This window comes from Pollicipes pollicipes, unplaced genomic scaffold (assembly GCF_011947565.3).
Source record: "Pollicipes pollicipes isolate AB1234 unplaced genomic scaffold, Ppol_2.1 Scaffold_6686;HRSCAF=7923_pilon_pilon_pilon, whole genome shotgun sequence".
Classification (NCBI taxonomy): Eukaryota; Metazoa; Arthropoda; class Thecostraca; order Pollicipedomorpha; family Pollicipedidae; genus Pollicipes; species Pollicipes pollicipes.
Window position 1 is genome coordinate 35648107 of NW_023596921.1, and position 27992 is coordinate 35676098.

Sequence of the window (27992 nt, forward strand, 5' to 3'; positions counted from 1 at the left end):
CCATATGTGTCCTACAAGTGGAGGGAGCTCACGGTTAAATGCGGCGTTATAACCTAAATTATAAATTATAACCTGTGCCTAAATTGTGAGAAAACTTACAGTTTGACAGTCCCGCGGGCTGTGCAAGTGCGGGATCACACTTATTTGACGTAAGTGTGTGCATCAGGCGCTCTCAATGGGTATGGTCACTGGTGGTGCGTGCTTGTATTGATCTTAAAGTGATGGGGAGTGTGCGTGCGAGCTTTGTTCTTCTGAAAGGGAGCATTGTTTTGGTATTCTTTCAGTTTGATGACTCCTTCTTTTGTTTGAACATGACAAGGTAGTGATGCCAGCAAACCGGAAGAAACACTAGCACTTTCTATACTGCAGGGGTGTACAAAGACACCTTGCCACTTCATTACGATTTTGCCAACATTTTGAACCTATTGAGGTAGTAAGGCATGTGATTAATTCCATGCATGCCGTTATATTAGCAATTCACTTTGGCAGTAGCGGCAGCTCCGTGAGGCTCATCAATGCATATGCTTGGTATAAGCTTGCATGATGCGGGTTTGCAAAGTTGCTTTTCCATTAATAATTCGAAACATATAGAGATGCATTTTTACGGATGCAAATATTACTGTTTCAACAAATTTTGTAGGCAGGCAAGCATTGCTTGTAAGTGGTTTATGTCATAGTCACTGCAACTTGTGTGAGTTGCTGGGTGCTGGGAAAGATGGAAAAGTATTGTTGTTGCTTTCTTGGATGGCACTCAACAATATCTTTATCGTGAGCCTTGTGTGCACTGGCAGCTTCGTCACTGCCTTTCATTTCGCCCATCTAATCATAACTACATGCACCTGTCCTATCTTCAGCTTTGTGCAGTTAGCAGGTTTGCAGTGTTATTTCACTACATGTAATATTTTTTTGTTATACGTGTGCTATTACTTGTGTGAACAATACTTTTGAGTGGAGCATCCTGATGGCTGCGGCATGTTGCATGGCTGTGGAAGCAGAAGACATTGTTTACGTTTTGTCACCGACATTTTGTGGATTCCCAAAATAGGCCGAGCAAGCTGATGTCATTGTTGTGCGCTTTTTGGAAGTAATTTGTATACCGTGTCATGTGTTCTTCTGGTCAGTCATACTGTCAGACGCGGCGTTAATATAACAATGCACGCTCGATTCATCTTCTCATGATGAAATTTATTATGAAAGTAGCAGGGACTGCAGTACAACAACCGCGTCATTGTCCATTATGCCATGCCACAGAACAGCAATGAGGTGGTGCCACAATGACTGTTGAGCTGTGCCATTACACAATGTGCCACATTAGTTGACTACTGTATTTCAAGCCTATAAGATAACAGTTTATGATTTATGAATGACTGGCAACAAACAATTTAACACTGGCAAAGGGCTATCACCCATGAGATTGCCGCTGTATCACATGATTATATCAGCGTTAACCAGCGAATGCGTGAATAGTCCTGAGCAAGAAAAACATTTTGGTAGCTCAACCTCATCATCTTCACCATAGCAATGACAATACTTTGGTAATCAATTCATAGCAATGTTATAGATGTACTGTTTATCTTCGCATGTGACTGCATTTCCAGTTACAAATATTAAAGAAAGTAACGACTGTGCACATCATAAGATATCAATGTCAGCACTACAGCACTGCAGGCAAGCATAGGTCTACAATACAGTATTGACATCCTTAACAGTTCTTGACAGGATTCGGTGAGAGATTCATGGCACTGTACGACAATTTTCACAGTATATCGTGCTTTGATGTGAATAATCTGCCATAAAAGCTGGCGGTCGGTACGTTGCGTTTGTCAAACAGCCCACCAAAGCTTTTCCTACGATCAGTACTAAGACAAAAAATCTACAAACAAGCCATTCACTAAACCGCCATCCGACACAGCGCCCGCGATGAGAATGGCCGGCTGGCGTTAGCTTTCGTGCATTTGGAGCCATTCTTTAGGTCTGGCTGCCAGATGCTGTCGGGTGATGCCGTCGTCACAAATTGATTTCATGACGCCATCAAGCGATGACGTAATGGAGCGCATTTTTACAAACTCTAACATTTTGCTACTTAGGGTCGTTTTTAAGCCTTGAAAGTTTACCAATAGCTGCAAGTAAGTTTTTCCCACCATATCTGATGCTCACCTCAATAGCTTCAAAGGTGGAACATCCCCTTTAGAATCGTGTTCATGTCTGAGCGATGCCTGACGCGTGATGTTCGATGCCTGTTTATTGAATTCGTTTGCATGGATATAAGTGACACGTGGTGCGCGATGCCTGTTTACTTGCAGTTAGTTTCTTGAAGTCACTTGCATGCATGAATGATGTATAGCGTGATGCCACCTGTTAACTGGAATTCGTTTGCATGTACACGTATTTTTCGCGTATTTGAAGTCTAAGTCAGATGTACCTTGTATCATAGCAATGACTTGCAATTACTCCTCGTTTAATCCGCTGAATGTTGAAAACCTATAAAAATTGACGCCGGCGCCCGGCGCCCTCTGGCGCCGGACCGCTGACCCTCCCCTCGCCTGCTCTCCGCCGCAGTGCCGCCGCCCAAGGCCATGGTGCACGTCAACCCGGTGCAGGTGATCGTCGACCCCATCACCGTGCTGTGGCTGAACGCCTTCGCGTGCAACCTGACCAAGTCGCTGTCGACGGCCGGCTCGGCGCCGGCGCCGTACATCGACCTGCGCCTGGAGGCCATCATGCCGCGCCTGGTGCTGGAGACGACGCACGACTACCCGCTGCAGCGCGACCGACCGAGCACGCTCCAGCTGCAGACGACCCGCCTGCTCGTCTGCAACTACCGCTCGCCCGACCCTACTGCGCCCGGGTACGTGCTGCTGCACGGAGCCGGGGTATGTGCCCTGACCCTGATGGAATGACCAGAGTGTGTACTGATGAACGAGGTCCTGGCATGTACCGTTTTCAGGTGGTCTGGCGCCGGGGTGTTGACGTTTACGCAGTCTGTATATAGTGTGAGAATGTATCGCTTGCCGGACTTACGCAACCCTGATGTGTACCTGAAAAGTCGCGATGTGCCCCTGTAGAGGCAGCTATGTATGGCGCGCGTGACCGGCAGGTGCCCGGTGCGCGCCGCCCGACAGATCCACGTCACGTCTGTGTGTGGATGTCAGATCCCTGCCGGACGGACAAGGTGTGAGGCGGTCCGTGTCTGCGAGATGCCTCTGGCCAAGTCTGGCACCCGCTTCGGACTCCTAATCGAGTGTTTGTGTGTGATGTTCATGGCAGCGGCAGCTCCGTAGCATGGGCCTGGCTTACCGTCTCCGCTGGCACACTGGCGGGTCGGCCCGTTCGGACCCGCGTCTCCGCCGGCTCACTGGTGGGCCCGGCCTGTTCGGTCCCGCGTCTCTGCCGGGCGCTGGCGGGCCCGTCCCGTTCGGTCCCGCGTTGCCGACAGCTCAGCGGACCGTTGTGTGATCTCTGCGTGCGCGCGGCAGGTCGCTGGCCGGCCTGACCAAGTGCCTAGAGCGGCTGCAGGCCGGCGAGATGGCGTTCGGCTCCGACTTCCCGGCCCGCGACGGTGATCTGCAGATGGTGCCCGACCGGCTGGTGCAGCACACACTCGGTACGTCCCCGACCCCTGCCGCCCCCTGCCCAACCGGCTGGTGTAGTACACACTCGGTACGTCCTCGACCTCTGCCGCCCCCTGCCCGACCGGCTGGTGTAGTACACACTCGGTACGTCCTCGACCTCTGCCGTCCCCTGCCCGACCGGCTGGTGCAGTACACACTCGGTACGTCCTCGATCTCTGCCGTCCCCTGCCCGACCGGCTGGTGCAGTACACACTCGGTACGTCCTCGATCTCTGCCGTCCCCTGCCCGACCGGCTGATGCAGCACACACTCGGTACGTCCTCGATCTCTGCCGTCCTCTGCCCGAACGGTCTTTTTCCCCGGCCTCTGTCGCACCCATCCCGTTTCAAAGTCTTCCAATTAGGATCGCCGTTTTAATGGACCGAGATGTTCCAGGGGTGTTATTTTGCCACGGGCGCGGATAAGCGAATTTCGCCATGCCCTGGTCCGACTGACTGGCTGCCTACTGCAGCGCTCTAGTGCAGTCGTCCGCGCGCCGGACGTGTGCCGCCTGTAACGTCAGTCACCGGGGTACAGCGCGTGCGTTTCCTGTGAGCACGGTGACTGCCAGTGCTTCTGTCTGCGCTGCCGATCCCAAGCATGGCATGGTTTCGGCTCACCGGTTTGTTGGTTTATTTCTACGATGCCTCTCCCTCCGAGAGCCTGTGTTTGGGTTCGCGTAGGCCGGTGGCCAGTAGGCGTTTGTTGTGCAGCGGGCGCGTCTGACATGGAGACCGTGTCCGCCGCCGCCAGGTAAGGACCACGTGCAGCCGGCGCCGGCGGACGTGGTCGCCTCGGTGCCGGACTTCCGACGGGACCTGCCCGGCCGCCTGCTCTGGGAGGAGCCGCGCGACGTCGTCTTCATCCACATGGACCCATTCTGGGGCGACTTTTTCGGCACGTCGGCCGTGCGCCACCGGCCGGTGCCGTTCATCGACGCCATTCCCGTCTCCATGTGGGTGTACCAGAACCGCAACAAGGTGGCCAGCGTCAGCGACGGCCGTGTCAGCGATCTCACCATGGTGCTGCACGTGCCGAGCCTGATCAGCCTGCAGCTGAACCACTTCCAGTACCTGTTCCTGCTGCGCCAGCTGGAGCGGCTGTCGGAGATGTCGGCGCTGCTGACGCTGGACGCCGAGCGGCTGCTGGGCGCGGCCGGCGCCGGCAGCCAGTGTGTCAGCGCCGCGTTGCCCCAGCTCGACATCAGCCTGCTCATGCCCTGCCTGCTCTCCAGCAAGGACTCGTCCGGCGGCGACCTGTCCGTCTTTCCCGACTCGTCCAGCGTCACCAGCTTCCAGGAGGCGGGCCTGCTGCCGACGCGCGTCGACTCGCTCTCGGAGGTGACGGCGGCGCTGCTGCCTGCCGACGAGCCGCCGCCCGCGCCGCCGCCACCGCCGGCCGCCGCCGCCGAGGCCAACCACGTGTCTGCCGGGCCGGCGGCGGCGGCCGGCCGCTCGGCGGCGGCGCGGCCGGTGCCGACGACGCTGGTGAGCCAGGCGAGCGGCGCCGCCGGCTCGCCCACGCCGCCGCTGGCCGAGCTGGGCGCCGGTCTGAGCCAGGTGAAGCGCGGCCTCAATAGTTTCCTGTCGTCGTTGGACTCGGCGCTCAAGAGCCCCGACGACCAGAGCGACACCATGTCGGTCATGTCGGACATGTCGTCCGACTCGGACAGCTACGTGCTGCTCAACCTCGAGCTCGACAAGTCGGGTCAGTGCGCTCGCCCACCTGCGACGTCGTTAGTGTCTGTTTAAGTATGACATATGAGTAATTCGCTTGGTCTGAAGCACACGGTGTGTCATGCTTACTGTTCGGTGTGTGAAGGGAGCGGCGTGGCTAATGATGGATGTTCTCACTCAATTAAACTTCCATCCTCCACTGTTATCCCTTGGCGAGGAATAGCGTTATGTATGGCTGTACGTTTCACATGGATATGTCCAAGATGACCCCTGGCATCCGTTTGGTGAGCGCCGTCTTTGTGCTGAGGATGTGCGGCTGGCTCGTCTCAACAGCCAGTGAAAGCCCCGCTGCCGCTCTACTGTCCATTCAACACCGATGGGTCCACATTCTGATGGGCTATGGACGGTTGAGACACCCCAACTCGCGTATCCCTGTATTGTAAGCCGTTCCGAAGGTCACCTGGTCGGCTCAGTGTGTACGCTCTCCTCGCTGTGGTGGGGCGCGTGCTGATGGCGGCCGCTCGTCCTCCCCGCAGAGTCCGTGGACCCGCTGTTCGTGGTAGAGGGGGCGCTGAAGCGGGTGCCGTCGGTGGAGATCGCCAGCGAGGTGACTGAGGACACACACAGCGAGGTGTCGCTCTCCTCTGCCATGCGGAAGCGGGACGTGGTGAGTGAACGGACGCCGGACCGGCCCCGGCCGTGTGGGCTGCCCCTCCCCCTTTCCTCTTTGAGGGGAAACATGCACCGCGAGCTGTCGTGTTTACCCGGCGTGGCGGCGACCTGAAGCGTCAAGACGTCACGTCCGGTTTTCTTGGATTGAAAAAACGCGCTATCGTGCTAAAGATTTAACTATCTTACGCCGTCGTGTGACTCAAAATTTGTGTTTGTGAGATAGCTCAATATTTGTGACGGTGTTTATTCGTCTCATAGGCGCCTGGAAACCGGTCACCAATCAGTGATTACCTTGTTTGGTGGCTCTCCATCCCCACCGTCCCCAGCCGCCCCCTGACCTCCGGCCGGCCGCGCAGCGTCGCGTGGCCTGTTCTCGTAGACGACACGCGATTCTGATCTCGTTCTTGTAGACGTGTTTGCGGAAATTATATAGTGTTTTATTGCAGTCAGTCATAAATACTATTTCCCACGAGGAAAAGGAATGTATACAATTTAGGGATGCTGGACGTTGTTGTGTGTTTTCTCCTTGAAATGCGCATCCCACCGCGAAGTGATTGAAGCATTGTGCTACGTTATCTTGAATATATGAGCTAAGACCTTTTGCAGTCAAGTCAAGGAGGCCCGCGTGTTCCCGAAAAAAGCCTACAAGTGAACACCGCGGGGCACAGCGGCGCGTTACTGTTCAGTTTCGGCGAAACTGTCGGTAATATCAGCCACGGCTGATATTACCGACAGCCGACCGCGGCGGGATGTAGCAGGGCCATCACCTAAGTTGTAATGCCCCTGGGATTCTGGCGTCCCAGCATTGGGCTCGGCTTCACACTTTTCACGCTGTGGTTAGGCGACATATGACGGCCGACCCATGCTTGTGTTCAAGACCATTTCCAAGTCCCCACCGTCTCGCCATAGGCCGTGTCAGCAGGTGACCGCTGAACTCTGCCGCAACCATGCTGGGTCCCCCCCACCCCCCTGTCTGTCTGTGAGCCCTCTCTAGGGCCTGGCTCGCGCCGTCTGCTTGCCAGAGACCCGCCGGGTCCTTCCTCTCCGTCTGTCTGAGCCTTCTCCAGGGCCTGACGCGCGCCGTCTGTGTGCTCCAGCCCCGCCGGGTCCTTCCTCTCCGTCTGTCTGTGAGCCTTCTCCAGGGCCTGGCGCGCGTCGTCTGCCTGCCACAGCCCTGCCGGGTCTTGCTCCCCGTCTGTCTGTGAGCCTTCTCCAGGGCCTGGCGCGCGCCGTCTGTGTGCTCCAGCCCTGCCGGGTCTCCTCCTCCTAGTCTGTCTGTGACCCCTCTCCAGGGCCTGGCGCGCGCCGTCTGCCTGCCACAGCCCTGCCGGGTCTTCCTCCCCGTCTGTCTGTGAGCCCTCTCCAGGGCCTGGCGCGCGCCGTCTGCCTGCCACACGGCTACGTCACCAGAGCCCCCGTGCCGGCAGATCTCAGCTCTGACGCTGCGGCTGGGCCGCGTGGAGCTGGTGCACCAGGGAGCCGGCTTGAGCTCCTCCCTGAAGCTGAACATGCGCCACTTCGCGGCCGAACAGTGCGCCGCCATCGGCTGGGACGAGTTCCAAGTGAGCGCGAGCTGTCCGGATGGACCGGATTGCTCGTGGCACAGCTCTCTGCGATGTGTGGTGTCACTGACCACGTGCGAGTGGTACGTGTGACTGCTGATATGCGCACTGTGTACGTGTGACCGCTGATACTTGCGCGTCACTGGCCTTGTGTGAGTGGTACGCGTGACCCTGCTGACGTGGGGGGTAGTCGGCGTGGCCGGGCTGCGAGGAGCGGGTGGCCTCCCGGCGAGCCGCCGACCGCGTGCGGTGTGCTAACGCGCCCACCCTGGCCCGACAGGCCAAGTTCCAGCTGCGCACCAAGGGCTGGCAGGGCCTGGATGTGTCCAGTCCGCCCTGCAGCGTCCGGCTGCGCATGGACAGCACGTTCGTCCCCGTGGCCAACCAGCGGCAGCACAGGGTGAGGGGAGGGCGCGCGCTGGTGCCCGCTCGCCGGCCGAGCAGTACTGGCGGACGGCCAGCATGTTGCCGCTAAGCTCCACATCAGAGATTCATAAGCTCCACTCCATTGTGGTCAATTCTCTGGATGCGTCGTTGGGCCGCGGGTTATAGGGCGGTCTGCAGCGCGAATGTTTACAAAAAGGGAGGCAGAACAAGCCGGGATAGGTTGTGTAAGTGCCTTCTTTGGGAAAGGATTTGATTTAGAACAGGCCGTTGGGCTACAATTGTACAGCAAAGCTGTGTGGAAATGTGGCATGCGTGTTTTAGACGCAACTATTACCTTGCCTTTAACTGTTGTTGGAATGGCACGCGCGTGATTGACGTACTCGCCACTGACTGGCTCTGGCCTCGTCCCTCAGATCAACATCCGAGAGCAGGTGAGCAGCGAGCTGGAGGTGCGTGCCAGCGAGCTGGAGCTGGCTCTGCTGATGAGCACCGTCACCAACCTGACCGACTTCATCGAAGACGAGATCCTGCCCGTGCCACTGCCGATGGAGGTAAGGCTGCTGGCCGGCCGGGAGCCGGCCGTCGCAGCCGTCGCCTCTGGCCCCGGCATCGCCGAATAGACAGTGGGGGGGGGGGGGGGGGGGGAGGGTAAGGACTTTAATGTGCGCAGGGGCGAATATGGTAAGAAAGGAAGACAAATGATGTCTGTTTTGTCCGCCACCAAGAACATGTTATGTTGTGATCGCTACTCGCAGTCCCGGTACACCTCAGCATGCGAATTGCCTTCGTTTTACTCCCTGGCAAGCCTTGTTACCTGTTGGTGGTCAGTGGGCAGCCGCCCCGCACTGGGCTCATGCACCCACCGGTGGGTGTGGCACGCTGGCTCTCACAGAGCCCGACCCCATGCCACCCCCTCCCTCATGTCATGCCTGCTCCTCCACCGATCGCCCCCGTCGCCGCAGCTGTACCTGGAACATATCAAGCTTCGTCTCACAGAAGACCGGCCGCCCAACAACATCACGAGCCCGGGCGTGGTGCCGCTCGACCTGCGCCTGCCGGCCGTGCACGTCACGAGGGACGGCGCCGGTGTGTTCACCGTCCAGCAGCCGACGCCAGGTGAGCGGAGACGGCCCACGACCAGCGACACCAGAGGTGGCTCGGGTAGAGTGTGTTGGAGCGCACGCGTGCTCACCGTCCAGCAGCCGACGCCAGGTGAGCGGAGACGGCCCACGGCCGACGACACCAGAGGTGGCTCGGGTAGAGCGCGTTGGAGGGCACGCGTGCTCACCGTCCAGCAGCCGACGCCAGGTGAGCGGAGACGGCCCGCGGCCGGCGACACCAGAGGTGGCCCGGGTAGAGCGCGTTGGAGGGCACGCGTGCTCACCGTCCAGCAGCCGACGCCAGGTGAGCGGAGACGGCCCACGGCCGGCGACACCAGAGGTGGCCCGGGTAGAGCGCGTTGGAGGGCACGCGTGTTCACCGTCCAGCAGCCGACGCCAGGTGAGCGGAGACGGCTCACGGCCGGCGACACCAGAGGTGGCCCGGGTAGAGTGTGTTAGAGGGCAAGCGTGGATTAGTTATAGGCCCATCACACGGAGCAAGGTTAAGACGATTTTGCGCCATGCGTTGGGCGAAGTTTGTGTGCTGCCATGCATGCATTTCAGTGGACGGAATTTCGCTGTGCCGGTGCATGCGGGTGTGACCAGCAGTCTCGCCTTCAGATGTGTGTTTGGTTATAAGAAGGTAGTTGTAAACATCAGCACAGATCGCATGGCTGCTTCAGCTGATGTATTCGTCTACGTTCCTGGAGAGTTTTCCATCCTGAAGCAGACTCGCTACGTGGCTGGTGTGCTCGAGAAACCGATGCTGACTGGTGAAACTTTTGACGAGGTGGCGAATAAATGCTTCGAGCGGCGACACAGGCATCCGTGACGATGGCGCGCGGCCGCGCTGACCGACGCGTCTGCGGCGGCAGGTGGCGCTGGCGCCGGCACCGGTCCCTCCGGCTCCCGCTCGCTGGTGGACGTCGCCAGCTCGTTCAACAACCCTGCGTCAGGCTCGGAGGGCGAGCTGGGCCGGCTGCGGCGGCGCTGCCAGCTGCTGGAGGACCAGCTGGAGCAGCGGCGCGGTTCCGAGCAGCGGCTGAGCCAGCTGACCGCGCTGGAGGCCAGGTGAGACTGCCGTCGCCGCTGCCGCCGACGTCGCCGGACTGGCCGCGGGCGCCCGCTGGTGGCGCGTCGGCCGATGGTTCAGGGGCTGGGTCGGTCAGTGGTGCGCTGCGGGGATGGGACAGGTGTGATGCTTGTTTGGGTGGGGATGTTGTTTCGGTTGGGTACTCAGCCAGAGAGGTCGTCTCTTCGACCTGTTCTGGCGCGACCCCACCATCTGGCTGTCTCTCTCTGACCTGGCCTGATGTGACCCTGGTCTGGTCTGATGCTGATCCCGACCTGATATGATCTGACCTGACCTGACCTGACCTGACCTGACCTGACCTGCCTCCTGCCAGGTGTCGGGAGGCAGAAGACGAGGTGCTGGGCCTCCGTGAGGAGAAGGAGGTGCTGATGAAGACGCTGAGCTACCTCAAGCAGGAGTTCCTGCGGCTGGACACGGCGCACAGCCGACGAACCGACGCCAAGTAGCGCCGACTGTCCGCCCGGCCGCCGCCCCCGGCGACCCCCACAGGGGCGCGGGCCGCGCCTGCCCGGCCCGCGTCCGGCCAGTCATCTCATCGCCTGCCGTCTCCGCAGCCGCCCGCTGTCGGGCTAGTGTTCAACGCTGCGGAGGCGGCCCCTGTTTTTGTAGCGCGTTTGCCCTTGTGATATGTTGGCCCGCCCTCTGTCGGGCGCGGCCCGTCGTCACGCGAGTCTGTTCGGCGGCCAGTCGGCGAACCTCGCGCTGCGTTACGTCGGTGCAATATGCTTTTATCAATACTTGATCACGCTACGTTCAACTTCCGTCTTCCACGGGCGCGCTCTACGCGGGACTGGGTTCGGCGGCGGCGCTGGACGCAGCCGGCCGCCGTTCGGCTCCCCTTCTGTGATATATTGTTGCGTTTGTTGGCGCCGTTGCCTGTCCGCGGAGCCGGCGGCTGCCCGGCCGCGGGCGCACCGCCGTGCTGGGGCGACACTCCGAGGGCGGCCGTCTGTCGACAGCTGCCGGGCGGCCGCTGTGGTCTCACGCCGCCGCCGGCAGCCGCTGTGGTCTCACGTCGCCGCCGGCCCTCGCCGGCCCCACCGCACCTATGCAACGTGGATTGTTGTCGCACCTGCACTGGTCCGCTACCGTACGCTGTTTAACGCTTGATATTTGTACACTGTGCCTGCATTCATATCACAGTGTTGGTTCGTAGTGTGTCGCGTATTTATCCATTATCGAATAAAGTGTGTTTAACTATCGTTCCGATCGAACTGTGTCCACTGAGGAGTGGGGAATGTGGCACGAGCCCCCCCCCCCCCCCCCCACCACGGCATGCGACCTTGTCGTACCGCTTGGTGGTCATTTCAGAATGCGAGGCCCCACTTAGACGAAGCACCTTTTGGCGGCAATCATCTTCATATCTTTCAGTGGGAGCAGAAACAGGTAGCTGTTCCATTGGCGTCGGCAGCAGAGCATTGTATTAGCAGGTTGGATGGTTTGTTTTTAATTGCAGATAAAAAACAAGTCATCTGCCACAATACCTAAAATCGCAGTTGTGATGTCATTCAGATGGTAGCCAGCTAACCTCAAGCTATGTGTTCATCAGTGATAGACGCCTCGTGTCATGACTATCCTGCCACGTTGGAGTCCGGATCCTGTTCCGCACAACATACGGGCAATCATCTTTGTGTGGACAAAGCTTGTGATCCCAGCAACGTCCACCGACCGCCTGGCCAAGCCGCTCTCAGTCTTGGAGACCAGGCTGGTGCTCCGTTTACAGTAAGTACGCTTCGGAATCGTGATTCTGCTAAAGTGGATTTTACGAGACGGAGTTGGCGTTTTTCATCCCCCCTCTGTTTTATTCAAGGCGCACACATCCCAAAAGACACACGAGCGTCACAAGACACTCCAGCACCCATAACACAGATTACAATGACCCTGGCATGGCAACAGATGCCCTTCGGTTCCGTGCGAACAAACCCGGTATGAAGACTCGCGATCACGGCACCATCGACAGTTGCCTCTGGTGATCACGGCACCATCGACAGTTGTCTCTGGTGATCAGGGTACCATCGACAATTGCCTCTGGTGATCAGGGTACCACCAACAGTTCCCTATGGCACTTAGGGCACCATCGGTAGTTGCCTATGACGACCAGGGCATTATTGACAGCTCCCTTTGGCGATCAGGGCACCATGGCCATGTACCGCTCGCGCAGCACGTAGGCGGCCAGCTTGGGCTTTCGGTCGCGCGTGAACACGCCCTTGCTGCAGAACTGCGGCCTGATGTACTCCTGTGGCACGGCGAAGTCGGCGAAGTTCCAGACCATCTCGCCGGCGAACCAAGGGCGAGGCACGCAACCGGTCGAAGCCGCGGAAGTACTGGCGCAGGAACTCGGCCTGGTAGTCCTCGGTCCAGATGAAGGCCGGCAGGTCGCGCAGGCCGGCGACGCTGCCGGCGCCGTACTCGCTGACGATGAGCGGCTTGCCGAAGGTGCGCCGCCACGCGAGCGCCTCGGCCACGATCTGCCGCTCGATCAGCTCGGTGCGGCCGCTGTCCTGGTACCAGGCGAAGTAGCGGTTGATGCATATCACGTCCATGGAGGCCGAGGCGAGGTCGGCGTCGTGAGCCACAGACACCACGGTGGTGATGGCGCGTGTCGGGTCCAGGGCGCGCGTGTGGTTGTACACCGTCTGGAAGTACGGGCCGGCCGCTTTCTGGTCCGACTGGGGCTCGTTGCCAAGCGACCAGACGACCACGGACGGCCGGTTCTTGTCGCGGCCCACCAGCTCGGTCATCACGCGCTGGTGTTTGGCCAGCAGCGTCGGGCCGAAGCCCTCCAGGCCGATGGCCGGGCTCTCGTCGATGACGACGATGCCGGCGGCGTCGGTGCGGTCGAGCAGCTCCTCGGCGTACGGGTAGTGCGAGGTGCGGAACGAGTTGGCGCCGCTCCAGAGGAGTAGGTTGATGTCGCGCGCGATCAGCGGCAGGCTCAGGCCGCGGCCCACGATGTTTGCGTCCTCGTGCTTGCCGAAGCCGCGGAAATAGAAGGGCTGCTCGTTGACGTAGAGCCGGTCGGCATCCCAGGCGACGGTGCGCACGCCGAACGGCTCCCTGTATACATCGAGCTCGTCGGCGCCGCGGATGCCGCGCTGGCGCGTCATCTGTACCACCTCCAGCGAGTAGAGGTGGCCGGCCGGCTCCCCCATGCCCACCGGCCACCAGAGCGTGGCGTTCGGGATCGTCACCATGCCGCGCACGCGCCCGTGCTCCGGCAACAGCACGAGCACGGTCGTGGCGACCACGCCGCCGAGTCCGTCCAGCACGCGGACCAGGCCCGGCTCGTACAGCTTGTCGTCGGTGCGCACCACGTCCACCTCGTAGCTGACGAAGGCGGTCGGCTGAGGCCCAGTACCGGCGCTAAAGTTAGTCGTGATGAAGATGTCGTTGATGAACACGGTGCGCGGCGTCGTGTACAGCTGCACCGAGCGGTGGATGCCGGCGTAGTGGAAGTACTCGAAGTTGTACGTCTGCTCGAAGTAGCCGGGTGGGTAGCGCTCCTCGTCCGTCTTGAACGTGATATGGCCTTGCGGTATGGTCTCCAGGTCCAGCGTGTTGTTCACCGCGACGGTGACCCAGTTGAAGCCGCCGGACAGGTCGAGCAGCGTGCCCACCTCGAGCTCGAACGGCAGGTGTCCGCCCTCGTGCGAGCCGGCCACCTCCCCGTTCACCCAGACTACGGCGATGTAATTAACGCTGCCGAAGCGGAGCACCACGCGGCGGTCCTTCCAGGCGCTGGGCACGTACAAGCCGCGGTCGTACCACGCCCAGCCCACGTAGTCACGCACCGCGCGCTCCGTGGTGATGTCGTTGAAGCTGCAGGGCACCGGCATGTCGATGACGTCGCCGGACGCCTCCAGGCGACGGCTGTACCAGCGGTCGCGAAAGCCGACATCTGGGTCGCTTGGCGGCGAGACGCGGAACTTCCACATGCCGTCCAGCGAGACCAGGTCACGAGACTCGGAGGCGCGCGGGTAGAGCAGACCCACCGCCGGCCGGCACACGCTCAGCAGCAGCAGCAGCAGGGTGAAGCGCGGAGCCATGGCTGCGGAGGAGTGGTCGCCGCCACTCAGACCAGCCCGGACAGCCACCGACCGGCGGGGAACCGCAGCCCGGCGGCACCGACAGACGCGCTCGACAGGGGCGCGACCCGGGCGCTGTCGGACGGCGCTCGTCACGGACCCGGCTGCCACGCCCTGACCGCCCGCGGCGTCACTGGCCGGCTCGCGGGGCGCCGGTCCGCCGTACCTGCCGGCCACCCCACTTCAAGCCGCGATCAATCCGCCACGGCGCGGGGAGGGCAGGCGTCGGCCGGCCCTGTCGCCCGCTGTGGCGGCTAGCCCCGCTCACTGCCGCCTTCTGAACCCAGCGCTCCGCAGATACGAGAGACGATAAGCACTGTCAGCTGACGCCGCCGAGGGAGGAGGCACCGCACACGGATCGTGGCCAGCGCTGTTGTTCTGGCCGGCGACTGCGCGGCAGGCCGCGGTCCAATGTGTAATGGAGCCGGTACAGCACGTGGGGCGGCTGCTGGTCTGCGTGGCTCCGATGTGACGGCCCGGTACTAATCGGTCAAGGTCAAAAACAGATTCGTGCTCCAACAGGAGCTTCTTGTGACGTGATTATGGTGACGGGAAAGCACAATGGCATACCTTACACAATGGCATACCTCACGTGCGTATGCATGCCATTACCTTTGGGATTTTCACACTTCACGTTAGGTCAGGTAATATGTATATATGTATATATGTATATATATATATATATATATATATATATATATATATATATGCATATCTGTTCAAACTCACAGCAGAGTCATCTTTTTGTGTTTTCTCAATAAATTTGATGACAACTCTTACCTCTTTACAATGTTCGCTTAAATTGGCACCAAAGCTGGTGATACAAAGAAAACATAGTTTGCTATACTGTATGACTCGGTATCAGTTATGTTTTCAACGTTTCATCTTTCACTAGACATGTTCTTGAGTGACAGTTTTGGACAAAGTCGATATAATTGCCTATTTGTAAAATTCAAATTCTCCCGCGACAAGGACCTGCAAGAAGGACCTCATGTCCAACTACATCAGGTTTTTTGTAATACCGGTAATGCCACACACATATCACATACATATCACAACGCAGACATAAGCGTTTACACATTACATATGCTCATCATTGACAGGTAACAACGCTGATCCGCGACACGCGAAACACTCAATGTTCCTGTGCTCCTAGCCCTAATGGTGGCCCTCTGTACAGATGGAAGGCTTCACGCGCATTTGCCTATTTATGAGAGCGTCCCATTCGCGGGTGTGTATCGCTTCTAGAGCGACGAGTCTTTGCCTTTGCGTGGAGCGTGGGATGACGGCGCTGTTGTTGAGCACTTGGCGTGTCAGGTGGGTTTTGTGTTGGATCTCCGTGTGTGTGCGCGGGCCGCCGTTTTGTTGGTGCATGGTCAGACGTCTGGAAATTGTCGTTGTGTGGCCAATATCAGCTCTAGATGACAGCGGCGCACAGTCTCCTTTGTGGCGTTTGTATTGGTAAAACTATCATTTTAAGTTATCTCAATTTTATTTTCATTTTTTTAGTTGATGAATTTGATTCCTTATATTCCAATTTTCTTGTTGCCAAACCATCGAAAAAGATCATCAGTCCGCTGTGATTTTCAATACAATTTGTGTGAGGAATAATGTGCTTCTTAAGTTTATGTACACACACACACACACACACACACACACATATATATATATATATATATATATATATATATATATATATATATATATATATATATATATATATATATATTATATATATATATATCATATTGTGCATCTGTTTCCTTATTGGTACGGTTTTCTGGACTTCTTATCATCTATTAACCATTATTCAAGAAATTATGTGAGATATGTTGTGCTATGTAGATGCCTAAGAGCAGCCCGTGGCTCACGCCCCACTCTGAACATCAGGATTGATAATACCATCATCATAGCCAGGTGCACTAACACGATGAGGCTCATAACGTGCTCATGCCCATGAATTTTTCACTCTTTTAACGAGTGAGTGAGTGATGTAACAAGCCGAAGCTAGCGAATGTTTAACGAGCAGAAGACCCGAAAAGACACTTTGTGGATGGTTTTCGAGCAAACGCACAACTACAAATACGAATACAAATGCCTTATGGTCCCTTAGTTAAACACATTCACCCGACCAGCGTAACCCAGCTTACGTCTCAGGGACGTGCAATTGAAGACATGATTTGCTGCCGTTTACATGGCAATTTCGTTCAGCAAGTAAGAATTTCCTTTAAAATTGGCGACGTGCCCGCGACGCAATAGCGGCTACGTTACCGAAACTTACCTCAAACGTAACTTTTATGGCACAGCGAAGCGCCATGCTGTGACTTTGGTTTTCCCCATGGCATATTGCACGGCGAATGTTTTTGAAGACTATTTGAGCTTTCGGAAACATTGTGAACATGGATGTTCAGCTCACTGAAAGGCTGTGTTTGCTCCTGGACACCTATGCACCAACGATATATCACGTGGTTTAGTGACGCACATGTTCAAACATGTTCATTTCATTCACGAATCATTCCAACGAGTTGCTCATTGTCTGATTTGGTACAACCGCAATAGTAGTAAAAATGCAATATTAAAATATGGCAAAAACCGCCCACAGCGTTTTCGAAGCACTCCAGTCAAACCCATGCAGTGAGACCATAAACAGGGAAGAACATCGTTTCCCTACCGGTTTGTATTTGGGTGCAGAAGTGAATGACAGCAGCGAATATAGTCCAGAAGACACTGTCAAACATGCGACCACATTCACAGGTTATCAATCATCCCGACGTTCACACAACTTCGTCAAAACAAAATAATCAATTAAATCTAAATGGACAAAACATTTTACACAACGACAAGCAAACAAAGATGGCACAACGGGACCGTCATTATCGTAGAGTCTGTGAACGCCCTTGCGGGTGAGAAAGCCAGTGATGGCCGGCGGTAGGTGGCTCGCAGGATGATGCTGCACGGTGCGAAAAAAACTGCGTACCATCGACATGCGAACAGCTGGCAGATCAAGGGCGCCCGTCGCTGCCGCCCAGGTGGCACGTTGGCATACGACGGTACGTGGGTTGAGTCGTCAACGGGACCCGCGAATCATTAGAAGCGAGTGGTCAACATTTGTATGGAATTTTGAACTGAAATAGCCATCTTGAAGATTATCCGATGCAGTTCACGGACCTGCCTTTCTTAAGACCTAAGATCTTTTAGTATCTGAGTTAAACGCCCGCAGGCAGGTGCATACTACTTCGGGGATTTTTCGAGTTTGCCCGTGTATCCATGACGCCATGAAAACGTTCCTCAAATCCTACCATGCAGCGATCTAGGCCATGCATGCTGTTGGCCATGCGGCGACCAAGGCCAGGTGCAATACGACATCGAGTCCTTCATATTTGGCGTCCGTGAGCACGATTTCCAGATATCACGGCCGTCAATCGGCTCTCAATCAGTGTTGTGCCAGGTAGGAAGACGCATTCAATGACTTGCATATTGATGTGCATATTTACTTAATAGGAGAAATGTATCGTCTAGATCATCCCTCTCCAATTAAAAGTATAACAATGCGTATGGGTGAGCGTATTTCATCATATCTGGCGCGTTCTTAACTATATTTTGATATGGGGCATTCCCTTTAAAGGCCCTGTACAAGCCAGACCGTCACGGTGAGTGACAAGGTCACTGATACCGCGCCGGCCCAGCGCTTGAGCAGTCACCGCCATTGAACCTCGCCGACGAGTGCCGGTGACGAGGGCGATCCTGGCTCCCAAGTTAATCTGCCTCTAGCACTCCGTTTAGATGACACGCCGCAGCTCCGCCACAGGCCGAGAGGCAGCACAGAAGATGAAGGGGGCTACGGGGCTGCGGGCATGGGGCTCCGGAAGACATGGGACTGGACGAGAAGTTTACGAACTGCGAGGGTAAAGTGGTGACGAATTTTATACAAATAGAAAAGTTGTTTACCACCCTGTTAAGTCCTTGTCCTTGTTGTTAAGTTTAATTTTATACAAAAGAAAAGTTGAGTTGCACTTTTTGACAACATGGGATGAATGCACCTCACAGAAAAGGGTACTTTCAGTAGTAGTTCATAGCACGTGCAGGGCCGGTGAAGGGCTTAACTTGTGTCTCGTAATGTCGGGGTGAAAAGATGAAGTTCTCTTCATGGAGTGTGGAGTGCAGGCTATTTAACGGCTATTTCGGTGGGATTCAGTTAAGGGGGCTGGATGTGAAGTGGGATGAAATCACTTGGGTGGTTTCCTCCTGACGGGGTTTCAAAACAGACAATTGATCCGGATGAGCGGAGTCTAGCAGTCAATTGTCGTCGGCATAGGACACTAGCCGTCCGCGAGGGCGGTGAAATGAAAGGCCGTTAGTGAAGATGATGAGGATGGGGCCGACCGAGGATCCCTGAGGGATCCTTTGAGTCAGCGGAGAAGAGAGAGGACCGCATCTCACCACCTTCTGCCGACCAGCATGGTGGCTCTCAAGCCATTTCGGATCGATGCCATATCACTGCAGCTTAATCAGGACACCGTGGTCGACACCATCAAAGGCACGGCTGAGATTAATGGAGGTGACGATGACAATGTCTCCAACGCCAACCCGACGTACCGCCCACTCAACGGCGTTGACGAGGGCGTCCTGTGTTGGGTAACAAGGTCTACGAGCGTACTGTGATGGAGCTAAAAGACCATGGGCAATGAGGTAGGACGACAGCTGCTCGTGCATAATTTGTTCTCATGTTTTGACAGCGCAAGTGAAATTGATATAGGTCTGAAATTACCAGCGCTCTCACGAGGGCTAGGTTTGTGAAGAGGGATGACAGAGGCAACCCTCCAGGAATTGGGAAAAACACAAGAGGCGACAGGAGTGTTCATAAGGTTACTTTATAAAGCTGCTTAAATTCGCTCATCGCTATATCAATTACGCCACCGGGCGTGGCAGCTATAGGCAGTCATTTTTATCCACATATCCATAAATATCGGAGTACATTCTGACTACCCCACTTTATGTGTAACCAGAGCTGGATGCTGGCGTTCCCAAGTAAATTGTGTATATATATATATATATATATATATATATATATATATATATTCCATATCAGTTCGTACACCAGTTTCGAACAAGATCAGCGTAACCTATCAGCATACAGTCGCAACGGCGAAGATATTCCGTTAAGAACGTCCAGCCAAAAAATGGGCTGCTCAAAGAGAAAAGTCTGCGGCGAAACGTTGACTACGTTCGGCTCAAAAATGACTGTAATTGGTTTGCCCTTTTATCTTCTTGGTGGCACTTCTGGTGGGGAGCACCTCGTAATATGGCGCTCTCCAGTGTTGCTGTTAGATATAACTGCTACTGAGCTTTCACCAGAGCATGTTTTTCGTGTCCGCCTTTCCTGCCAGGGTGAGAGACAGACGACGCATGTACCCTTAGCAGCTGAGTGCGTCGTTAAGCTCCAATGACACGCACAGAGCATGTTTGTCTGGAAATATGCGTCTAGGATGGCACACGCCTGTAAAGGAAATGTTCCATATCTAAAGATATTTAAGCAGGCATCATACTTGACACCAGTTAGCTCACCTACAATTGTCGATATTCTTAAGTGGAAAAGGCTGCTCTAGATAATACAATATCTCTGTTTAGTTAAGATTGTCCCTAATATATCATCGTTTGATCACGTCTTCGGGCAGACCTTCAAGACAGTTTTTTTAGTTCAAAATCCCCAAAATAAATGTGGAACATTCCATTTGAAAATGTTTAAACTTTCAAAGGGCACCGCATAGAGCATGTGCTTTAAAGCTCACGAATGACGTGCGTCATTCATTAGTTATCTGAGATTGCAAGATTGATATCCATTCATTTACTCGTTCCTTCAGAAATCGATTTCCGTCGATTGGAAGACAACTCGGTGCTTCTCCGTTCCGTTGAAACATGACGTCAGGGAAAGACCTTAAGAGGCAAGGTTGTATGTGCTCAATGAAGCATATAAATGTGACACGGCCATAGTAAGCAAATCTATCAAATCCTCAAAGTAGCTGACACGGTGCTGGTCAGCCACTAGGCGTGTGAGGCCCCTGGCAGCATCTCTGACAGCTAACGTATCTGATGCAAGCTTATTTATAAGCGTTTTGCCTTGTTCTCAGTGTGCTCTCGCCTGGGGTCTCGGCAGCTGGAGCATTTGCACACGTGGTTAGCCGGCTCCAACGTTTGGCGCCGTGCCAGTGCGGCAGCCAGCCGCCGGCGGCGGCTCTATCGCTGGGATCGCTGACCGGTCTGTTTGCGTGTGGACCGTGCACCGTCACCACGTGCCGGCTCATAACGCCGATCGACCGCTCGCGTCGCAGCGCCGAGGGCCCGTCTGTTGTCATCCGTCACCAGGGTATCGCCGGCGGCCTCGCAGGAGCTGGGGGGCCGCGACGACACGAGAGCGAACGGGCGTTGCGAGGGACCGAGCGCAGTTCAAGGCCAGTCACCGGGTACAAGGAGCGGCTGAGTAGCGCGTGCGGTGGCCGCCCGCAGTCAGGCTGCAGCCGGCAGACGTGTGAGTGTGGAGCCCACGCCGGTTGCAGTGCTTCGCGGCTCTCCGCTGCCTGTCCGCCGCGGCTGGACGTGCTCTCCCGCCACGCAGGCGTGACCAGCGCAGCAGCGGCGTGTGAAGCGCCCCTGCCAGCGACATGCTGCGTGTGCCGCTGCTGCTGGCCGTGACGTGGGCGCTGCTGGGCCGCGGCCGGGCCCGCTACGAGCCCACGTGGGAATCGCTCGACACGCGGCCGATCCCGGCCTGGTACGACGAGGCCAAGTTCGGCATCTTCCTGCACTGGGGCGTATACTCGGTGCCCAGCTTCGGCGAAGCCTGGTTCTGGCAGCAGTGGCGCGGCGACAAAAACAAGGCGCACGTCGAGTTCATGCGGCGCAACTACCGACCGGGCTTCACGTACGCCGACTTTGCGCCGCAGTTCACGGCCGAGTTCTTCGAGCCGGATCGCTGGGCGGACCTGTTCGCCGCCGCCGGCGCGCGCTATGTGGTGCTCACCACCAAGCACCACGAGGGCTTCACGCTGTGGCCGAGCAAGTACGCCTGGAACTGGAACGCCGTCGACACGGGGCCGAATCGCGACCTGGTGGGCGACCTGGCGCGCTCCGTGCGGAACCGCACCAACATTCGCTTCGGCGTCTACTACTCGCTGTTCGAGTACTTCAACCCGCACTGGTTGGCGGACAAGGCGAGCAACTTCACGCAGAACACATTCCCGGCGGCCAAAGCGATTCCGGAGCTGTACGAGCTGGTGTATGGCTACGAGCCGGACGTGATCTGGTCGGACGGCCAGCAGCCAGGCGCCCAGCTCCGACTACTGGGGGCAGCAAGCAGTTCCTCGCCTGGCTCTACAACGACTCGCCGATCCGCGACCGCGTCGTCACCAACGACCGCTGGGGCACGGACTGCGGCTGCAAGCACGGCGACTTCATCACCTGCGACAACCACTACAACCCGGGCGTGCTGCAGAAGCACAAGTGGGAGAACTGCATGACCGTCGACCGCTACTTCTGGGGCTACCGACGCAACATCTCGCTGGCCAGCATCCGCTCGATAGAGGAGCTGACCCGCGAGTTGGCCGAGACGGTCAGCTGCGGCGGCAACCTGCTGCTCAACGTGGGCCCACGCACGACGGTCGCATCGTGCCCAGCTTCGAGGAGCGGCTCCGCCAGATGGGCCAGTGGCTCAACATCAGCGGCAGGAGCCATCTACGCGTCGCGTCCGTGGGTGCACCAGAACGACAGCGTCACGCCCGGCGTGTGGTACACGCAGCGCGAGGGTCGCGTGTACGCCATCGTGCTGGACTGGCCGCCGGCCGGCCGCCTGCGCCTGGGGAGTCTGCGCCTGCGGCAGGCCAGCGGCCGCCTCACACTGCTGGGATTCGACGGTGGGCCTCTGCAGTGGCGCCAGCGGCCGGGCGCGCCGCTGCTGGTGCAGCTGCCGCCGCTGGAGAAGGTCAGCGCCCGCTGGGCCTGGGTGGTGCGCGCCGAGAACGCCGTGGCGCCGGGAGACGACGACGCCCGCGGGGGTAGACCGGTCAGGGGAAGACGCCGTCCAGCTGGCGGGAGGCGACGGTGCCGGTAAAACCTCCGAGTTTCTGAACGAGATAACATTCCGGAAGTTCTCCTGCTACAGGCAGACCGCCGCCTTCTGGCAGAACACTGTCGCCGTCGGAGACAGCTCGGCTGGGAAGAAGGCGCCCTCCAGCAACGACGCCAAACCCGGAAACTGATGCGGTATGGTTACGGCCGCAAACCTTGGCATGGACGAGCCTTTCTGCGTACACGAAGAGCGATCTCCAACCACGCGCTTAGATATTATCTAGATGAGAGATCAAGCAACGTTGAATTTGCTCTGAGCCCCAACAAAGCTGCTTAGTATATATATAAAACACTTGGTGGAGGGAAAGGTCATGGATGCTTTGGCGGCCCTTGCTCGGCTATGATCCTGGCTCAATCCCAATTATCACATAACCATGGGCGCCTGGTCTTTGAGCTTGTCGCTTGCTGTGCAACTTATGGCGTAGGGGTGATATACTTACATGGCGAGCGGCGTGTTTTGGAACTTCAAATGAAGGGCTGTGATAACCAACCATAGTGAAAGCCAAAAATCGACATTGTCCTGTTGGTCACGTAACAAAGCGCCACAAAATGTAAACAATCTAACGGTACGGTAGCAGTACAACATTGGGGTAATGGTACATAACAGCTTACAGCTTGCCTTGGGAGCAAGTGTGCTTTGTATCCTGTTGTGTTTATGGCATGATGGAATTGACCAAACCAAAACGTACACTGTTGCGACAATGCATTGCTCCGCAAGTAGCTTACCTCATAGTACAAGTGTCTGAGCCCGGCCCCACTTCATATGACAAGGTGAATGGGAGCGATGGAGTCCGGGTCCGATAATGAGTGAGATTCATCGATTTATGCCATTTATCCCTCATCAATCCGAATCTGGAATCGATTCTGAAGTCCTGATGGCTCAGATTAGCGCCAGCTAGTTGGTTTACCCGATATGACTAGATTTGTCACATTATGTCGATCATGCATTTAGTTACTTGGCTCGCGGGTAATCTATCACCTGTTCGAGAATGTCCGTGTGCTTCACTAAATGCCGTTTGTATAGGTCCGCTGGGATACAACTTTGGGTTCTGAATGTTGTTTTAGTCCAATTGTGCGAAGTGCTATAATGCAAGACCCTTTCGGGCTTTCAGAATGTGAAATGGTTTGGCTGCACTGTATTTTTCATAGATTTGTAATACCATAATAGCATTGGTATAGGTGGCGTTAATTGCCTACATCATTTGCGACCAAATATTTGATAGCCCCAACTTTTGGATATTAAAATGCAGCAATGTAACCATAACGAGCACTGGCTTGACGCCGTGTCCGAACCCATGACTGGAGCTACCATCAAAACTGTGCATGCGTATGCTGCAAGTCGCGAATTGCAAGTAGCAGGCAAGCATGGTCGCTCTATCCTCACTATCGACCACACTCTACCCAACGTCTGAGCCGGTCGAAAGCGAAGCCCTCGGATGGGGTTTGCCTCCCTCGGGTTTGTTCCTTCCTCTGAGATCTCAAAACGTATGAGTGCATAATTTGCACACATGAATACTCTCTTTGTCCTAGTTTGTGCGAAACTTTACATCGTCAGGCGCGACCTTCGGGTCAAATAAATTAAAATTGCTTTTAATTAATGCAAAGAAAGATCACAACCATACTTCAACAATATGACGTCAGTTTGATCTTATCAAGTCATGTTGTTGTAAAGTATGTTGGTATCTTTATTTGCATTAATTAAAAATACTGGTCACAGCCTTACATGGCGTATTCATGCTACAAATAGCGATGAACTTTGCGTACCGGGTATATTTTATTATTGCCTAAGGCTTGGTGCTACCACTTTTTGTTTTACCCATGTCCCTGTTACCCGTCCATGTTACGCTTTACCCTGTACGTGCACATGTCTCAGTCAGTGTTAACAAATCAGTGGCCGAAGTGCTCTAACGCGTAATTGATTCTCGCTGAGCTCCGGTCGGCTACCCCCCCCCCCCACCCCACCCTTCCCCCCACCCCTTGCTAAGAGAATGATGTGTGGGTACCTGTAATCCTCTGCAATCTAGACGACATTTTAAAGCCAGAGGTCATAATTCCGGGTCATTTCAGATCAGTGATTTTTCCTGAACTTGCAAGATGAAGCATCTTTTAAGATAGTTTTGGCATTTGAAGTAAACCCCGGGTCACCAAATATCCCGGGACGACAAGTTCCTCAATGTAAAGGTTGAACAAGGTAGTTTTAGTTCAAGGACCTCCCATGAGCCTCAGAGAAGCGATCAATAAAGCCGTTAACCTTTTTTTGATCAGTTAAGTTGAAACGAACGCAAAATGTACCAGTCAAATCACATTTTTCAGCATAAAAAACAACTGCTTGGGTCTTATCTCAAGCTGATCTCCATAAGTTCTCAAAGGTCAAAAAGGCACAAATCAATTGCACGTGCAGCGCCAGCACATTGGCATCCCGCACCTGATGACCGCGCCTGAGCAGCCTGTGTATCCTGGGTGAGGTGTGCGGTCTGGTGCCAATCGGGCTAACACCGGCACAATCGTCTGTTCAGCCTGCCAGAGCACGTATCGGGCAATATTTGGTGACAGCAGTCACACCGGCCACTCAGGCTCGGCATGTCGGAAGGGGTCTGTAGACACCAGGCAGAGACGGAGTCAGGCCCACCTCGACGCAACTGTTGAGCGGCCGACCGCCCTGTCTGAGGTATCAATGCTCTAAGTGTGTGCAAAGGACGCCTTCAGCTCTTATCAAATTCTGTTGGCAAGCCTGCATCACCATTGTTTAACATGTGCGGCAGTGTCACCTGGGCAGGAGCGGTCGAGACTAAAGACCGGTGAAAATGTCATGATTGGTTACCTAATTGCCCACTTCTCCATCATATTGCACAAGGGCGCAGCCAGGGCCTTGGTAAGATGAGAGGGGGTTACAAGGATGGGAAAAGAACCCCGGATGGTGAACCCCCCCCCCCCCCCACACACACACAAATGGATTTGACGACTTTATCTCAAGAGCATAGGATTTTTCGGTTCAATTTTATGTTTGATTTAGTCATTTGGAACAGAAGCCTACGAAGATACCAGAAGCAATCCTGTTCATATTTTGGAGTCTTAACTAAAGGAAGCGGGCGTTAAACGACTGCATGGAGCAGAATGCCGCCGCAACAGTTACACGGATCCTTTCTAGGCCGATAAAACTCGGAAGTTCGGTCAATTTCCTCCGGATTCTGTGGAGATATTCAGGACACCATGTGAACGTTGACGATAGAAATGAGGTCAAAATGTGCGTAAACGATTATTTGACCAACCCATATGCATCTGAGTGTTCAACCCCTGGTCAGAATCAATTATCGAAAAGTTATATAACATAGTTTTGAGCATGCGCGGTTGCAAGTCAGACACAACAACTTTTACCCCATTCCCATTCCTACAGACTGCGTGGGCCGCGCGGCGTCAGCCTTGTTAAGGTTTTATTATACAAGGCAATCGCAGAAACCTTTCGAAAAAGCCTATTTAGAACAACAACGCTCACGGTTATTTGAATCGATCTCGTGTTTTACAGAGTACAAAAGGCACGCTTATGCATGTGCGACGTATGCACCAGTTTCTGACATCACACTTGCGAAAATAGACGAAGATAGGTGAACAAGTTCATACAACTTTAAGCCGAGCGCCAAGTCAATCATGGCCATGCAGAACTGGTCGCTAGTCAGACTAGTAAAAAGAGAGTGAATAATGTATCGTCCGTAGACCTAAATACCGCAAAAGTTAGTCTTCTAGCCAAAGTCCTAACTTGGCACAGACGCAACGTCTAAGGACATTTTATTTCAGGTAGAGGAAGGAGTTGAGTGTTTTGCATTTGACCAGCGGTGGAAAGACTACATCTCAAAATTGTGTGATGGTAGCAACACACTGGTATCGCGACTGCACCGGGCCAACTTCAACACTAACTTCAACACGAGGTTACCACCAGCTTCAACAGATGCAACAGAAGCACCATCGAGACTGGCGAATGGACCCGTGACGTCGGTGGGGCAGACGCAGAAGGTGGTAACGAAGGTCAGCCGCATCCAGGTCGCATCCCGAATCTGTCGTTGAGATTTCCAGATATCGGAATGAACTTTCCTGGACCTTCCAGTAATGATGTAGAAGTCAGCGTACATAAATAAAAGCATAGCGTACGCGCACGTTAAAGGTACAGGCAAACTAAATGTCACTGCAGATCAGCGGAACTTCATCAGAGACCTTAGCAAAAATGATGAGATAATGGTTAAGCAGAGTGATAAGTGTAACGGTGTTGTAATTTTAGATAAGGTAACTTATGTGATCAGAGGTCACGTTATACTTACCGACGGAGACAGTTACGAAAAAACTCAGTACGAATGCAGTCCCTCAGGTAGAGGCTAAAACAAAAGAACGCTGAAGAGTACAGATAGCGGGAAACTTTCGGGCAAACCATCAAAGATCTAACATTTAAATACAGTACAACGCCTGTGTTCTATTGGCTGCATCAGTACCATAAGCCTGCAGTACCCTTTAGACCCGTGGTATCTCTGTGAGGTGCTCATACTGAAAAACTTCGTGTCTTTTGGAGGCAATACTCAACCAACCCAGGTTTTGCTGTTGTTTTCTCCACGCATCTGTGGGACAACAAACTTTTTAAAAGGGTTTCCAAACATTAACAGGCAGAATAGCTATCGGAGGGCAGTATTTTCTTCAGTGTAGATGTTGTCAATTTACATGGCAATAAATCAATCAATAGGGTTATCGCTGCCGTGAAAGCTAAGGTAGACAAACATTTCCATGGAGTGTCTTTAGGATAGTGTCTTCTCGTTCGGAGATGGTTACTTTCGACAGAAATTGAGCATAGCAATGGGGAGTCAATGCGCTGATCCTCTGGTGGTAAAAGTTCAGACCAAGTTGGCCCTGGCCGGCAGCCAAACCGACTTTCCAAGCTAGATGCATCGATGATTATGTTGGGGTATGGACGGGCGAACAACATGCCCTTGAGTGATTTCTAGAGCTCATGAACAATCAGCATCCAAATTTAGCCTTTACGATGGAGCATACAGGGTACGGAGAGGAGTCCCACCTTTGGACACGCTAGTGACGGTAAAACGGAGGGGCAACCGCACAACGTTAGAAATGGAGCCCTTTATCAAGCCCACCAACTCTGGTATAATTCTGCACTGCGAATGTGCATGTCCAACTTCCACCAAGCATAGTATAATTCGTAACGTGTCCTATAGGGATCCAAGCAACTCATAAAGTAGTGAAAGAGAAACAAAGAGTCTAAATAACATACGGACCTTGCTGATGGGCAATGGCTATTCTCCATGATTGATAGGTAGAATGTTGGAACAGGTCAAACAATCTAGAGTACGTGGGGCATGGATAGTAGGAAACGGGAGCACGCTCCGTCAGGCAACAGATTCTTAATACTCCTTGCATAGATTAGTACCTGCCTTGGAAAATCAAGCATAGGATTAGAAAATCAAAAGTGCGCATAGCTTTGAAGAATGACAATTAGTAGGTGGTAAAATCTTTTATCTCGAAGGCTAAGTGCCTAGGGGGCAAGAGGTGCTCTCTATTTATGCCTGGGTTTCGAGGGGTTCGCACAAAAAAAACGTGACAAAATATGCTTAGGTTGAAATCCAGGGAGGCACGGACTCTTTACCTCTTTTAGAGCTTAAAGTCATCTACAAAGCACAGGCCTGTCCAGGCA

The 27992-nt window shown here is 54.8% G+C and overlaps 2 protein-coding genes and 1 pseudogene across 2 annotated transcripts; 2 read left to right on the forward strand and 1 right to left on the reverse strand.

Annotated features, from left to right (window-relative positions):
- The first annotated feature begins 69 nt into the window (after positions 1 to 69).
- LOC119108240 (uncharacterized) lies at positions 70 to 11296 on the forward strand. Its single transcript, XM_037231819.1, has 12 exons — positions 70 to 149; positions 2560 to 2848; positions 3477 to 3604; positions 4364 to 4950; positions 5137 to 5317; positions 5823 to 5953; positions 7386 to 7520; positions 7801 to 7920; positions 8321 to 8458; positions 8870 to 9023; positions 9883 to 10078; positions 10414 to 11296. The coding sequence occupies exons 2-12, from the start codon at positions 2577 to 2579 to the stop codon at positions 10544 to 10546; spliced, it is 2175 nt and encodes a 724-aa protein (XP_037087714.1). The 5' UTR covers positions 70 to 149; positions 2560 to 2576; the 3' UTR covers positions 10547 to 11296.
- A 932-nt stretch (positions 11297 to 12228) lies between these two features.
- On the reverse strand, positions 12229 to 14146 carry LOC119108241 (beta-glucuronidase-like). The gene is made up of 2 exons (XM_037231820.1): positions 12386 to 14146; positions 12229 to 12336 (listed from the first exon to the last, which is right to left on the reverse strand). The coding sequence occupies exons 1-2, from the start codon at positions 14144 to 14146 to the stop codon at positions 12229 to 12231; spliced, it is 1869 nt and encodes a 622-aa protein (XP_037087715.1).
- A 6354-nt stretch (positions 14147 to 20500) lies between these two features.
- Positions 20501 to 22609, forward strand: LOC119107829 (alpha-L-fucosidase-like; annotated as a pseudogene).
- Positions 22610 to 27992: the final 5383 nt, after the last annotated feature.

Coding starts and splice junctions, on each gene's coding strand:
- LOC119108240 (XM_037231819.1), top strand. CDS start 2,577: ATGGTGCACGTCAACCCGGTGCAGGTGATCGTCGACCCCATCACCGTG. Junction 9,024..9,882: donor CGTCCAGCAGCCGACGCCAG/GTGAGCGGAGAC, acceptor CTGCGGCGGCAG/GTGGCGCTGGCGCCGGCACC. Junction 10,079..10,413: donor CTGACCGCGCTGGAGGCCAG/GTGAGACTGCCG, acceptor GCCTCCTGCCAG/GTGTCGGGAGGCAGAAGACG.
- LOC119108241 (XM_037231820.1), bottom strand. CDS start 14,146: ATGGCTCCGCGCTTCACCCTGCTGCTGCTGCTGCTGAGCGTGTGCCGG. Junction 12,337..12,385: donor GGTTGCGTGCCTCGCCCTTG/GTTCGCCGGCGA, acceptor GCCGTGCCACAG/GAGTACATCAGGCCGCAGTT.